The following is a 16,113-nucleotide window of genomic DNA, read 5'->3' on the forward strand; positions in this document are numbered from 1 at the left end:
TTTTAATAGGAAAGTTTTGGCTGAATCAGTGCATGTTTGAAGTACATATTTTAAGTAGCTTGTTGTTTTTACTCATTAGAACTCTATGCCTAATAGTTCGGGAATGTTTGTCGGCGAATGTTGTTAAAATATTAATGAAAAATATTTTTAAACAGAATAACCAAAAAATGGGTGAATGCAATTTCAGGAAATTGTTGTTTAAGAAGGGTTGTTTTACTAAATATTAAAATATTTGTTATATCCATACACATTATTTATGCGATGAATTTCTATTTGTTTTGAATAGAGTTTAAACTTTTTTCGTAATTCTTTCGGTTACGTTAAATAGATAAATAAATATTACAAGCATTAATAAACTGTCATGCACTTAAAATATTTATAGACGAAGTAACTTTTTTAAAAGTGTGTCGTTCAATTAAGCTGTGGAGCACTGTAGTTCTACATACATTTTACATTTCGTATATTACATCTAGAGTACATCTAGTCGAAGCTTCTCACAAAATCCGCTAGATGTCGCTAGTCAAAGGCCCTCTTACGGTTGTAATGCGAACTTTTGAAATTGTAGTTCACAAACTAAGCGTCAAGCTGCTTATGGCGCCACCAATACAAGAAGAAATAAATATAAAAAATTCCTTTAAAGTGTATTTTGCTAGCCAAACTCTTCAAAAAACTTCAATACACCTAAACGATCTCTTCTTTAAAATGTAGCTAATAAATTTTGCAATAAAGTAGACGAGACACACCTGACAGCTGCCAAAAACTTTAAAGACCGCAGCTGAATCGTAAAAATCGACATCAAACCTACCCAAACAACCACTTAATCCCTGGCAGCACACACCCGCACCCATAAGAATTAACCCATGACTGCCAAACAATTTGCCTATTAAACCAGGAGACGGAACCTGAAAAAAGACCACAACAAAGCGCAGATTATGTCAAATTATACAGATGTTTTGGAAAGGTTATGTCGTTGGGGTTCCTTTTCTTTTTTCGTTGAGGGGGATGTTGGGTTAGGACACCTCACATGAGGTATTGTTCTTGTTGGCCCTTTGTTTCGATATAGGTTCGCCCACCATTTCGTGGCCATCATTCCACTCCCTATTCATTGTCCCATTGGCAATTTTTATGTCTTGGCAGCAGTAAACTGGAAGTTTTACTACCAAGAGTGGGGAATATTGCAACTGCAAGTTGGAATTTTATGGGTCAGTTCATCACACACTTAGATTAGTGGAGCATATGCCCGGGGACAAGGCGAATCCTAATGGGCCGATGACCCACGTTGGACAATTGCCAGCCGATTGTCATATTTCATGCGGTGGTTCATCTTGATACCGTGTATGTGTGGTCTGGCAGGGTATTGTAAATGGTGGTTTATTTAATGGCTTGAAAGTATATTTTTAAAGATCGCAAAATATTAGTACTTCTATATATCGATTATAAAAAATTAAGCAATTAATTATCACATTGAAGTATTGATCATACGTTTACAATATTTTAATAAAAGGATATTTTCTAAAACAAATAAGGGATGGATGTATTTGATGGATGTATTAAATTTTATTTATTTTTAAAGTATTTAGAACACATTTATTTTGAGTCATATTATTTACTTTACTTTAGGAAACTTATTAATGCTGTTCCTTACCGACAAACCTAGCCATATAGAGCTATAGAAAAAATCCCCTTTTCAAAAGAAACCTGCAAACTTTTAGGAGTTCCGCTTAAGTGAATTTCGTTACCCACCTGAGAGAAATAAGCGGGCAGGACGCAGCGCTGGTCGTCGAGTCGCGAGCACTGCACACGCTCGAGCAGCTCGAAGAGATCCTGGGTCGCTCCGCGCAGGCGTTCCGGACTGTGGGTGACGCTGCCACTTCCACTTCCTCCGCCTGCCGACGGTTGCTGCTTCTGTGTGTTGGCCATGAAGGCATGCTGACGTCTGCAATGAATACAAAATACAAAAAAAAAACAGGAAACTTGTTAGTAAAACAGCACGCAAAGAGTCAATCACTGGAGCAGAGTTGGCACAGCTGAGCTTGAGATTCGCGAACATGCAATCTCTTCATGCTTCGAAGACATCGGAGCAATTCACTGAGCAAACTCAAGTGCCACACACAGGGGTTAACCTCTGATTCTTCCAGGGGTTAGAAATCGGTTTTAGTCTACCCGCCAATTTATGGGAACAAGAACACGATCAAAAGTGCCACTACAGTGCTCAAGACTTCCTGACTTGGAGGGCTCATTGAGGTATTCTCAAAAGAATGATCGATGGTTTCTTAAGATGAACGTTTAGAGGATGAATGCAACTTACTGTTCAGTAAAAAGTCAGTGTCAAGAGAATTAGAGAATTCTAGGGATGTATGATAAGTTTAAAGGAATTTATATTTTAAATATATATACTAGATGCCAGCTTAAAAGACATTAAATTCCTTTTTATAATAAACTCGCACCCTTTCAATAACTTTCACTTAATACTAAACCATTTCACAATTTTTCCACTTCCCACTCCTTACCAAGATTTTTTTTTAGACCGGTTCGTCTGAAAGTCAAGAACTCTCTACATATCCTGAAGCCTTTTTTTGGCTCTTGGCACATTTTCGAGCTGCTCTCACGCACTCACACAGAATTATGAGTGGCCTCTTGAACATATTTCTCTGTTCAGTTTCGAGTTCATATTTTTCCTCGAGTTTATTGTCACTGACGCATATTTTTTTGTATCCTGCTTGCTTGTTGGTCTTGCTTTTTTGAGAAGTTTATGTTGACATACAAACGAGAACGCCTCGGAATGAACACAAAAACTTAAAAGAGGATGTTTGCTCTCTGTTGTTGTGCAATGTCCTTTGACGTTGCTATTGCAGCTGCTCCTCTGCTCCACATTTTCCGAAATAGCGGAGGAGTATCTCATTGCTCGCTGACATCTCTGTTTATTTTTAACAGGAGGAGCCCGCTGCCTGTCACTCGTAAATTAACACCTACCCATTCCCTTTGCCATCCAAATGGAGGTCGCATATGAAATGATGACAGTTATGGGAAAAGGATATCAAAAACACGACTGTGATGAGCCTGATTGAAGATGCGGATAGCTCGACTTCTCCGAATGCCTATACGTGTTGAGAGTTCTGAAGTGTGTTGCGAGCAAAGTGGCGGTGAAAGTGGTATTTCAGTGGGTAATTGGAGACTATTCAAGGAATGGTGTAAAACTACCAACAGATGCTGATTTTGTAAGAATCTGAGATATAAAGGGTTAATTATATTGTGATGCATGGCAACATGAAAGTGACACGTGAATAAAAACATGAAGTCATATTTCTTACATAAGAATGTTTACATTCTAGCTATACTTTTAAGCACTTGTACCATTTTTGATTTAAAATAGTCAAAAGAACGGCAATATACTTGAACATTTAAACATTTTTATTGTTTCTAACTGGTTTCTGATTTCCCATCGAACTTAACCCGTTTTCAAGGCAATAAGATTCAATCAACCAATAAGTTTTCATTGCTGCTCATCCTTGTAAATTTCATAAATCCAATGATTTGTTTTTCCTCATATTTCTATAGTTTTACAAGCTGTGCAACATGCATTCATAGATTTTACTACTGTTTTTGTCATAGCATGATCAAATGACGGGACGAAGTAAATTTTATAGCATTTTTATGACAATTTTTCACATGAATTGTTCGACAAACGGCAATGAAATCAAATCGTTAACTGGAGAGAGAGAGAGGGGGAGGGTAAAACGGAGGATGCGGATTGCACAAGTCAACTGCAAAAATGGCCCAACAATGGACCAGTGATGATGTGATGTGAACACGGTTTTAACCTACAGTTATACTGAAATCTGATGCAGATGAAGGTTTCTCGTTACTGGAACAGAGAAAAAAACACCCACCAAACAGACGTTTCCTGTGCTGCGGTTACGCCTGCGCTGAAAAACCTTTTCATTTAGCTACCTCATTATATGCAACCACCCACATAATTAAAACCCCTTACAGGCAAACAAAAAGCGTTAATTCTGGAGGGCGGCATCTTCTAGGGCTTTTCGGAAATGTTCATTAAATGCAAATTTATGGGCACCACCCAATGGAACCCCCCACACATTTTCAGGTTCTTCACTCATTTGGCAAGCGCAGCGCATTGCGCGTGTTTAAAGTTTAGCCGCAAAATGTGGAAAACTGGGGAAGGGTTTTTGGGTGGTTCGGTAAAGAAAAACAATTACCACAATAAGACCTAGAGAAGAGAAAAAAGCCATACGGTGTTGACAGCGAAAGATAGATGGCTTCAAAAATCCAAGAAGAACGGGTGTACTAAGGCTAGGAGTATAGAGTTATTTACACAAAAGGTTTGGGTTTAAATATTCCCAAAGAGTGGCGGTTGTGCTACGTGGGAAAAACACTTGGCTGAGCTAGAGAAAAAATCCAGAGAAAAACACAGGAAGAGAATGAAAAAGAACACCTTGCAGGCCGCAATGGGAAATGCCATTCTGTGGCAAGTCAAGTTCTTTTTAACATTGTTTTTTGGCCGTTCCCCAGGCGCTAATTTGAAACGTTTTACCAAAGATATTTTGTTCCCCCTCTCCTTCTCAATGAGTGTGTACCATATTTCCCAGTGAGAAATTACAGGAAATGTCCAACGTAAAGGAAATCAAGTCCCAAAGGACAAAAGGACACACACAGAGACATTCATGCATTTCACAGCTAATAATGGGTCAGGCAAACTGGAAACTAGAGCACTCACAGATAGCATCGCAGTTGGAGAAAAGCGGGGAAATGCCAGCGAGAAAGGGATAAAGGAGAAAGCCAGGGAGCGATGCACTCGCTCCGATAAGCGGACAGGCGACATGTCAAAGGATACTCGCATGGCACCAAAAAGTCAAAGTTAGGTCCTTCAAGGGGTCGTTGTACTGGTCAGGCAGAAAATAAGGGAAGCACCCTGTAATTAATACTATCCCAAAATGTCCCCTGGAAATTTCTCTTAAAAACGAAGTGAATAAGGCAATAAATTACCATTTAATTTGTGGAAGGGTAAGAACTTGTAAGGCTGAATAAATAATTTGGACATTTATATTTTATATTAAATGTGTTTGCAATGGTATTTTATGACAGTGTAAATAAGGCCTTTACTTAAAAAGTATTATTAACATAAGTTCATTGTTTTTATCTTTCAAATATACATGGTAAACTTCTTTTCGCATATATGATTAATGGTTGTTAAAGATTGCAAAGTAACCGCTGAGAAAGTAGCCACGGAAATGAACGGTAGAATGGGGTGTTTAGGGAAATGGGAAAATCTGCGCTTTCAGGGATGGCCACACCCTGTTTCTTCGCCTGGCCAGCGGTTCCTCCCCCTGCTCATTGTCACATTATCCCAAATGTCGCGACTTCCGCGCCTCGTGAATTGTCATTAAAATTAGTTCCAAGACAGCCGCTGAGATGCAAGCGAAAAGGATTCGCTCACAAGTTTTTCTCATTTCCGCTGCCGGCTGGAAAACTTGCCTCTGCCCAGTTTCCTTTTGTCTGTTGGAGAGAAAATCCTGACAAGGGGGTTGTACAACGCGCACATAAAAAGAACCCGTTTCCCCTTTCGTTCAACCTCATAAATGCAACACGTTCCAGACACTCGAAGTCCTTTAAAGATGATATCCTTTTTCTTATCCTGGTACAGCCAAACCTTTCTAAATTCAGCTCATTTTCCATTTCTTACACTTACCTGAGCTGGTCTCATAAATTAGCCACAAATTTGCCGGAAAAGTTTCATCCGGCGACTTTGAAAAAATTTTTATTGGTTGAATCGGGTTCTTTGCCTGATTTACATATTTTTAATCGTCCAGCGCATATATTTCACCTTTTTTTGGGGCAAAAATTACACAATTTCTTAGGTATTTTCTTGCCAGAACTTGTTTTTAACATTATTTGCTGACAGCTTTAGGAAATTTATGGCTGCTCGATCGCAGAAAAGAAAGTTTAAGTGAAAGTGTAGCCAAGGACAAGAAATGTTTATTAGAATATTTCGGGGAACAGCTGTGCATGCGGTCAGTGGAAAAGACTTTCCCAGAATCCCTTTAAATCTCAAATTGAGATTAAGGAACTAAGTAGACCCAAATGGCTGCCCGTTTTTGAAAGAAAAGGGAGAAGGAAAAATGGTTTGCTGAGGTGACTTCTAGATTAGGGATTCTAAACAGTACAATTTTCATTACGAAAGAGTTCAGTGCTTCTTTTGGGATGGGTTACGAATGGGACATTTGGAAATGACCTATAAAAGAATTAGTAGAGAGTTCAATTGTTGATGCAACCTCTGCATATCTTTTTTGGAACATTGTACTGTTGAATATATCACAGGTCAACGAAAATTATATAATAATTTATAAAGAACAATTTATTACTGTTTAAATTTTCAAATAATATCTATTAATTAAGACGAATAAACACCAAAGTAATTATTTTGAATAAAATGAACCAAGTAGACTTCCCCTATAACCAAAAAAGAAAAACCATTGCATAATTAGCTGTCTGCTTAAGTCCTGATAAATATGCAGAACAAATACATGTAAATATTCGAAAAAGGCGACTCAAACAACGTCAACAACCCATTTATTCTGGCCACCTTTCCCCAAACAAGTCTCCTCGCCACATTTTCGTATAAACCTCTCTCGATTCCTCCACTTAGTTCGCCAGTCAAGTTCAATTTGACACGCAATTGCTGTCGTTGGGGAACTACAGAAAAGGGGGTTCAGAACAACCTGTTGTTGGCCATGTTTTCCTCCCGATTCGGCCACTGCAAATGCAGCATGAAAATGCTGGTAATAACCGTTTAAACGTTGATACTTTTAATGCCTCTTACAGGTGGGTTACTCGATAGTGAGAGGGGGTCTACATCGGGAACGCGACGATTCCAGCTGAGCCACTTTGCATATTAATGAAGCGCGTCACTCAGTCAGTTAGCATGGCTATTTATAAGGCCACGAAAGGCACTGTTTGTGTCTTGGCCTTCTTCCCTTTGTCTTACACTCGCAAAAATTATAATTCATTTTTAGGAGCACATAATAACTTATAAGCTATTTAAGTCAGAAAAATATTATTCGATTTAATGTGTTCATTTAATAAGCGCATAAGTATATACAAAAACAATACCATATATGGCTTCATAAGCCATATACTCTTTTTCTTATCAAACAAATATACACAAATATAATTACTTTTAAGCAAACTTTTTTCAGTGTAGCTAAATTTAATGAGTTGGAATTAATGTGGACAAGGCACGCGCTTCTCCATACTGCACGTGCCGAGCAGTAACTCCCTATTTCCATGCATCCCCATTTTGTCACCTTACCAAAAATCGTTAACCAAATTTTTTGGCGCGCTTTTCCTCTTGGCCAGGTGTCGGTGCTCGCACACCTTAGTCATAGCTTTATGGCTTTATGACTTTGGCTAATAGGTTTGCATACAACATCCAACACCCCACCGCTCTCAACTCCACGAATATTATGTGGGCGACAGCAAGAAGGTCGCGATTTGCAATCTTTGGTGTCAAATCTTCGCCTCGGGGTCTCGTTAATTTCCAATTATTGCCAAGCGGTTGGAACAATGTGGGTTGCTGTAGCGGGATTGCCTCATGTTGGCCCAACTAAAAATAAACATTATCCGTTGTAATCGCGCCGATGGAAATTTGCAACGCATTTCCGCCAAAGCCGAAAATCTCACAAAAGATGCGACATTGAGGGATTGCCGGCTTGACGCGATTGGCGCGATTGATGGATGGCCGTATTGGGCTGATTAAATTAAATGCTTAATTGCCAATGTTAGGCAAGTCCGTGTTAGTGGGTTAAACGTTGACGGGTGATTATTACCGCACTCGGGTATAATCACGCTGGTAGCGCGCTTAAAACCGCTGGAAGTGTTTACCAGCGATACGCACGCGACTTTGCGAAGGCAATATATGTTTTTATTACCGCTTGGCTTAAGCTAGCTCTGCTATTTTGTGGGTTTGTATTTATTAATTTTTTAACGGGCCCATTATCGAAGATTCTTAAGCAAGCACTAATGATTTCCGCATGCAAAAGAAAATTTCTAGCGTTTTCTACGCGACTTGTCCGCGTTTTAAGCGGCCTAATTTTTATTATGTCAAGATTCTTTCCAAACTAGTTTGGGTTTGGCAAGTATTTAAAAAAAGATGTAACTGCAAAAAATCTTTATTTTTATGTATAATCATATAAGCAAACTAGTTGCATAAAAATAGGAACATAAAAAACGCTCGCGATTATTCCCGCTGGCAATTTGAGCGCGCGCTTTTTTTCCACATTTGTCCGCTAATAAAACGCCTGAAATTATTTTGATTGGCTGCTAATGCAACTTCCTCCACAACTGCAGACTTCTAATTATGTTGGCTGCTGTTGCTGCCGCCGCTTGCATGTCTTTTGACCATTTACTACCAGCGGGTTAAGTTAACCCCGCATCCTCCGCCCCGGAAACAGTTGTCTTGGGTGCGGGCAAAGTTTTTTTTTTAAGTAGGAGTTGGGCAAATTATGATTGCACGTCTGCGCACTATTTGAACTCCACTCCGAGGTCTTGGACCCTGAGGGGAATACCCATTTTGGCCAGACGGATATGCATGTGTGGGTTTGGCTTAACGGTTTCTTCTAATTTTTTTTTAGATTTTCTAGCCGATCCAAGCCAATTGATAGTCACAGAAGTTCCTCTGTTGACTTAGCTGACTTGCAAAAAATAAATCCGCAAAAAAGAACGCCTAACGAGGGTGCGAAATAAAAAAAAAAACGCAAAAAGGGTTAAGCCATATCACCTTACACATATTCCCCGCAATTTTACCCCGCTCTCACAGCTGTTAGGGTAAGGCAATGGGAAAACCATCATCATCATCATCATCAGGCACCATCATTCATTAATCATAAATTTAATTAACAAAAGAGCCTAAGAAAATGACAAAAAGGTTTTCCTCAGCCTTAAGGGTTTTCGTAAACAGGATCTTCGTATGGTCTTGGATATCCCTTGTTATATCCCGATAGTCCATAACTCATTCGCGATTTTTGCGGTTTGTTTTCCACGCCGAACAAACAAACCCCAAAAACAAATGACATTTGACATTTTGCAAAAAATTGAAATAAGGGATAAAGGATATTTGCATATTTTATGCATAATGCCTATTTAGAGCGCACTCCCAACTCCCTCCCAATCGCAATCCAAATCGGAATCCTTTCGAGTGCATTATTGGCAGTCAGACGAGGCTAATTAAGGTCCATTCCGAATTCAAATGGCAAATCAAATAATTTGCATAATTTTTGCGTATGTCACAAAGCGACATAAAGAGACATAATAAGAGATAGAGGGATTCTGTCAATATTTGCTTGCATGACATTTATGCCTAGATATGGAAAAGTAATGAATGGGTTTTGTTTGGTAAATGAAGGCAAACATAGATTGCTAAAATCTAGATCAATGTTGAATCAATTTTTTAAACAAAAATCAAGTTCAATGGGTTTTTAGCTTCTAGAACTTAAAACTCGACATTTTTACTATAAAATAAAAAGTTTATACATACAACAGATTTTTCATATAGCGTTTGCGTGCCACCAATGTGTAGGATTCCTTGTGTGTATGCGTTAAATATTTCATTTTGTTTGAGATCGGTTGTGAGATTTTTGGAACAGGTAGAGATGCTCCCTTCCTTTGGTCAGGTATAAATTCACTTTTCTTTTTGTTTGCTAAGGTCAAGATTTGCTCTTTTTCTTTACTTTTCCAGAGCAGGTAGTATAGTATTTGAGTGTATGAGTTAGGATAGGTTAGGATTTATCCTTAGATATTGCACTGTGAAGTTAACATTAAATTTAATTAACTAAACTTGTAAATTCCCCATTTTTTGTTCGGTATCTTTAAGATACATTCGCTATGTTCGTTTCGCAGTTTATTTATTTTTTCGTAATTATTGCAGCGAACTTGACCCACTGAATCGCACGGAACCCGAGTATATATACAACCTAGCCGCACGAAGAATGTTTTTAAACTGAATTCTGTGCGTTGGCAAAAGTGGTTATGGGTCTTCGGAGTTGTAGTTTCAACCCCCGCTTCGAGGCATGTTCGATCGCTCCCATGTACAGTGGGCAATGAAGACGAAAATGTTCGATTTCCAACTTGAACGCAACCACTTTTAAGGTAATAAAAATAAAAACTATTAATGTGAAATTTTAATTTTAAGATACAAATAATAAAAACCTAATACAAAACGCTTCTGTATTAGGTTTTTATTTATTAATTAATTTAACAAAACATAATTTAGCTTAAAACATTTAGTTGGTAAGCAATGGGAAAATAGTAATATTTATTTGTTTTTTAATATATATTTAATACACAATCGTCTTTATATTCCAATATTGCTAGACACCCGATTCGTTGGCCAACTGTATGATGTTGGAGTTGCAAGCAAGCGGGTTTTAACCCCCGATCTTCGGTCGCATGTTCGATGCGAACTTGAACTTGCGCCGACGTTATCAAGCCATTATTTGATACCGGTACCGGATACGATCGTGTCACAAAAGGCTCGGCCTGGCTTTATGTTTTATTTCGATTTTGGGGTTGGCCCCTGTCCATTTTCAGCTTCGAAACAATAGGCCTATGCGTTCTGTTCATGGGGTTCTCTTCTACAATTTCATACCTAACTTGGTAGCGGCACATGCAAAACACGCAAAACAATAGGACTGTCCACCTCTTTGTGCGCAGTGGAGAATAAGTCATTAACACCTGAACTGGACGCAGGCTCACTGAACTGACAGATCAGATATCAAAATTAGGGAGATATTGGATGGTAAGGGGTGTGATATTAAATAAACGAATTCTTTGTGAAGAGGAAGTAAAGGATGCCAATGTAGCAAATGGATATGTTATGATTAGGTTTACAATTCATTAAAATACTTTTTGTAATAAATTAAATAAAACTAAAATTTAAAGCAGAAGACTTTTTATGATAAAGTAATAATATGTATAACAAATACATAAATAATTTTTGTACTTTTTCTTCTTAGCTTTATCAAATTCATTTCAGCTATTCATCAAGAAAATAGTTTGATGTTTTCCTCAATTATCCCATGCTGTCCTACCCCAACACATCTCCTATCTAATTTACTAATTAACTTAGACGTTATAGCTCTTTCTTTTAGACCTGTTCATCTGTTGCCTCAACAGTCCACACCCATTTCCTATACCCCAATGTGAACCCAAACAACAGCTGACCTAATGCTTACGATCAAACTAATAAGTAGCCCCTGAACCTAATCATTAAAATTCAATTCAATTCCTTAAAGGTAAAAACCTTCGCATCACTTCCATTTCCACTTCCTCTGGTCCGTCTCTTTAACTTTAGTTTTCTTACCTGAACTTTTTGGGATCTGCTCCCATTTGCAACGCTTTATTAACCCTGTTTTCGTTTAGTTTTCCTTTTATATTTTCTAGTGTTTCTGGAGTGCACTCTTCATCTTCATCTTACAACGTTGCCCATAACTTTCTATCCATTGTTTTTATGGCCTAAGAAACGCGTATATCCCTCTTTTCCCCTTTTTTTTTTGCCCTGGCTGAGGTTTTAATGGTCGTTCCGCTAGTCACTCAACACCTCATAATTCTATTGTCTTTCGACCTGTCCCGAGTTTGTTTCTTTTGCCGTGTGTGAGTTTGCATACATAATCATGATAATCAGCGTCTTTGGGCTCGCTTCTAGGCTTCCTCCCCTCGTTAACTTCACTTTCTGCTGCCGCTTCTTCTTGGCTAGTTTATTTTTCTTACTTCTTCTCGTTTTTTTTTTTTTTTTTCCAAAAAATGCAAATTTGTCGCCAGTCGACGACGCACTCCACCCAGATTTTGTTTGCTCTCAGCATGTGTTTTTTCTCTAGCTTTTTTATGATTTTTTAATTTGCAGCTCACTTGAAAGTGAGGCTCTCTCTGTGTTATATTATTCTAATTGTCATCTCAGGTGTTAAAGGCGCCTGCGCACGCGTTTCTCACCCCAGAAAGAGGTAAAAAAAAAGGAAATAGCGAAATGTAAGGGACGCACCTCTCCCTTCAACCCCAAAAAAAAAGCACTCACAATTTCTGCTTTTCAGGGGTGAGTACATAAAAATACATTTTTTTAGTTTGAATTTATAATTTCTGGTCCAATAATGCGTGCCTCTTTTTTACGTTCGTTATGATTTGTTCGCCCAATTGGTAGAGTTTGATTTGTAATTTTTTTTTTCTGGGAGAAAATGTGAATTTCTAATATAGAATTAGCATAATTTTATGAATTTTAATGTGCGGCAATTGCCAGAAACAAACCATAAAGAATTCAATAAAATAAACTATACATTAGTCGGGGTACTCAAAGAATTTCTCTGCATACATTTGTGATGTATATTTTATGCTTGTGAAGGAGGTGGTAATTCTGGTTTTGGAGAACAATGAGTAGGGTTTTTTTCTGCGGGTTTTATTTGGATAAATCCTTTTTTGATTTTATCAATCTAAATTTATTATTAAAAAAAAGTATATATTTATAGATTTTAGCTTTAAAAAGAAATGGAAAACAAAATTAAATTATTTTATATTTAATTATTCTTTAATTGTCCTTATTAAAACATCGAAATCATATTTGAGTTTGTTTTGATGGCTCCCCATTTTGGTTTTGTTTACAAATTCATGACATTTTCCTGCCATTAAACCCCTCATCTGATCACAAATTCATTGCACTTTGAAACCCCAGTCCCATTTGACCATGACATTGATAGCAGACATTAACCCATGACTAACTAACTTTACTCGCCCTCTTTCAGGCAAAAAAAAAACCAAAAAGCTAATTCGTTTCAATGAAAATTTCCGCAATTACAGAACGAAATTAAATGTTAGAAATGTTCAACGGTTCTGTATATTTTTTTCATCCAGTTGGACTGTTTGATACGTGGAAAAGGGGGTGGTGGGAGGCTGTTAAGGGAGGCTGTCAGTCAAGCAGACGCCGCTGCAGCAAAGTACATTAACCCATGCTGTGGAGGCCTCACTCGAATGGAAATTGCTTGGGGAAGGCAGCCGCCTAGCCCCCTCTTTCAACCCCTTACACCACCCCCTACGCCACCCCCATAGGCCACTCAAGAGGGGAGAACGAGAAACAGCCACAAAACGGGAGCGACAACGACACCCTTTGGAAACATTTCTACTGCTGATTGTATACGCGTGGGTTCACAGATAAGGTCAAAAAAGTAAGAATATGTCTCAAAAACAATAATATTTTTAAAAACCAAAAAAAAACAGAGATTTAGAAATAATTAATGAGTCATGAGGATAAAAGAAGGTTTATTACTAAGAAAACGAATTTTAAATCTAATTATATAATTAAAACCGTAACAAAAATATTTAATTTTAAAAAAATTTAAATGTCAGTGAAAATTGTGCAAATAATAATATTTTTATTTTAAATTTCTTATTTCTTGTGCTCTAAGTTATGTTCCTATTTATTTGTTAGGAGGTGTGCTGTATGCAGTTAGTTTTGTAGACTTATATGTTTTTGTTACGCTTGTTAATTTGCTCCAAATGCTCGAAAAAAAAATTATGTAGACCAGTTAAGGGTTAAAGCTACAGAAAAATTCAATCTAGATATCATATGAGGCTTATATAAATGTATGTTTAATATATGTTTAAAAGATTTTTAACTTTTTAAATTAAAAGCCTAGCATTTTTATTTACAGTTACATTTTTTCTAGTGCAGGGAAATATAAATTCTACATTTACACCTTCCCCAGCTTTTTTTTGCCCCCCCTTAAGTTGAGCATTTGCTGCATTGGCGCATTTTTGCAATGTTTCCGTTTTGAATTCACTTTTTATTCCCCTGTTACCCCTTTCCTTGCCTATTTTACTTGCCACCCTCATTTTTCCCCAAATACGCCCAACCCTTTTCCAAATTAACAAACCGAGTTGAGCTTCGTCCTGAGTTCAGGAGCTGCGAAATGCAAAATACTGCTGAAACTGTCTCGCGAGTGTCTCGGCTTTTCCACCTAAATCAACCCCACGCTTTTCCACTTTTCCTCTAGGCACACATAATTAAAACGTCATCGCCGCTGTCGTATTGCTGTTGCTGTTGTTGGTATAATAGTCAGCGCTTTTTGTTCGCTCCTGGAGGTAAAGGATATTATATCAACTTTGCCAGTGAGGAGCTTCGTGGGCCTTCATTTACATGCGTTTTTCTGACAGAAAGGACAAGATATATTTATTCGCAAGAGCGGCAGTTTTCTGGAATTGAAAGGAACTATAAAAGTGTGGACTTAATAAGCTTCCAAGGGCAAAAATAAAAAAATGTTGATCCTAAATTTACATGATTTACTTTGTGTAATACATAAACAGAAACAATTAGTTTGAATATATGAATAGATTTATTATTAATAAAGAAAATAAAGACTTGCTAGACACGTTATATGTGATTTCCAAAACAACTTTTTAATTTAATTTAGTATGAATATTTTTTAAAAGGGTACTCAAACTTCGTTAATAATAAGCACATTTCTTTGAAAAAGCTACCTTAACAACAAGCGAAGCACTTTAACAGGTTCACACGACTACCTATCCCATTCTTCCTCTATAATTCACCCCTAAAATTTTCTCATTTAATGAAATTTAAGCAGCCCCCTACCAGCCTACAACCTCTTCAGCAGCTTCGAGTTTATAAGCATACTCATTGGGAATTTAATTTTTCTCAGTGCACTGCAGACTTGGTTACTTTTTGTTGGAGAGTGGAGCTACGAAAACACATTGTGAGAATCCTGCTGTTGGAGACTCTTCTTGTTGGCTCAACAATTCAGAAAGGCTCAGTTCTTGCATAATTAGAATGCATCATGTTTTGGTTCTGCATGAGAGAATTCTGGCAATCGTTCGGCATATTTCAACAGTTTTCGAATAAACTAATTTGCTTGCAAAATTAACATATTGGGTATCGAATGACAAGCAAACTGGTTTTGATCAAATCGCTCAGATAACATTGAAAAATGAGAGTTCAATATAAGCGATGAGGTCGAGTTGAGGGGTTAAAGGGCCAAAACGATAGCAAAGTTGAGCCTGTGCTAAAGAGGAGTAAAAATTCAACATGCGGGCCCCGGAGCAAATCGCAGACAGTGAACACACACACAGAAAATTCTCTCTTGCCCGTAAACAGTGCAGTGTCCCTACAATGCATTGTGAACACTCTGGTAGAAAAGGAGGAAAAGAGTGGTTTATAAGGAGAAGAAGAAGGCAGAGAGTCCTAACAAGTTCACAGACAGGCTGATTTAAAGGGAACAATATAATCGTCTTAAATGAGCCGAAGTTTAAATTCCCTCAAAAACTTTGTGCTTTATATAATTTAAATAATATATATGTGATGTAAAACTATAAAATGTTTGACATAACAAATGGTTTATAAGTGGTACAAAAGATAGATAGTTTTAATCCATTATTTTATTTCTCTACAAACTTTTTTTTTGGTTGTTTTCAGCTTAAATAATTACTCTCTTCAGAACTGTTTGAAATTGGCAGGGACTTTTATTTTATAATCTACATTTTTAAAAATTCATTATTACGTAAGTCAAAGCTGCAAAAAACCATAGAGTATAGATTGGAGTCCTATAGGAGACAGACAGTTACGTAGTGAAGGTACATTATTTCATCAACGTTGACAAACTCATTGTGAAGCGGAGTCGGACGTTTTTAGATCTGGATGTCCTGGGTGTTTTGTGTGTCCTGTGCGAATGTCATTGGTGTATGAGGGCCATGCAAATTTGCTGCCACACGCCTTTAAAGCCAATTTCAAGGCACCTCTGTCTCGTTCGCTTGCCTATTTGTATTTGCCTGTTGTCCCGAGTTCATTTTTTCAATTAAGTGAGCTCTCCTGTCCTGCTGGTTTCCCTCTCCAGCCATTGGCCTTCCCAATTTAATTGCTCTTCACTAGAAATATGCAAAATAGCAAAAAGTTTCCCCCAGAAAGTTTCCGAGGCTTAAGCTATTTATAGAACTGAATGAGACTCCTGCAATTTTCCAATTCCCCCCATCACCCAAAAAGTCATCCATCCAACAGTCAAAAGTCACAAGTGGAAAAGCTTCTGTATTCCGGTAATGCTGAGAAAACTC

At 37.6% G+C, this 16,113-nt stretch overlaps 1 protein-coding gene across 9 annotated transcripts in view; it reads right to left on the reverse strand.

Annotated features, from left to right (window-relative positions):
• The window catches only part of LOC128263267 (rap1 GTPase-activating protein 1), an 84,885-nt gene that overhangs the window by 38,780 nt on the left and 29,992 nt on the right, over positions 1-16,113 (reverse strand). For 8 of the 9 annotated variants that reach the window (XM_052998190.1, XM_052998191.1, XM_052998197.1 and 5 more), the window contains one exon: positions 1,744-1,936. In XM_052998190.1, the coding sequence (XP_052854150.1) occupies positions 1,744-1,936 (193 nt within the window). Of the gene's footprint in view, positions 1-1,743; positions 1,937-9,550; positions 10,000-16,113 lie in introns of those variants that run through there. The other variant, XM_052998198.1, reaches the window with a different exon arrangement.

The sequence above is a fragment of the Drosophila gunungcola genome, unplaced genomic scaffold (assembly GCF_025200985.1).
Source record: "Drosophila gunungcola strain Sukarami unplaced genomic scaffold, Dgunungcola_SK_2 000001F, whole genome shotgun sequence".
Lineage (NCBI taxonomy): Eukaryota > Metazoa > Arthropoda > Insecta > Diptera > Drosophilidae > Drosophila > Drosophila gunungcola.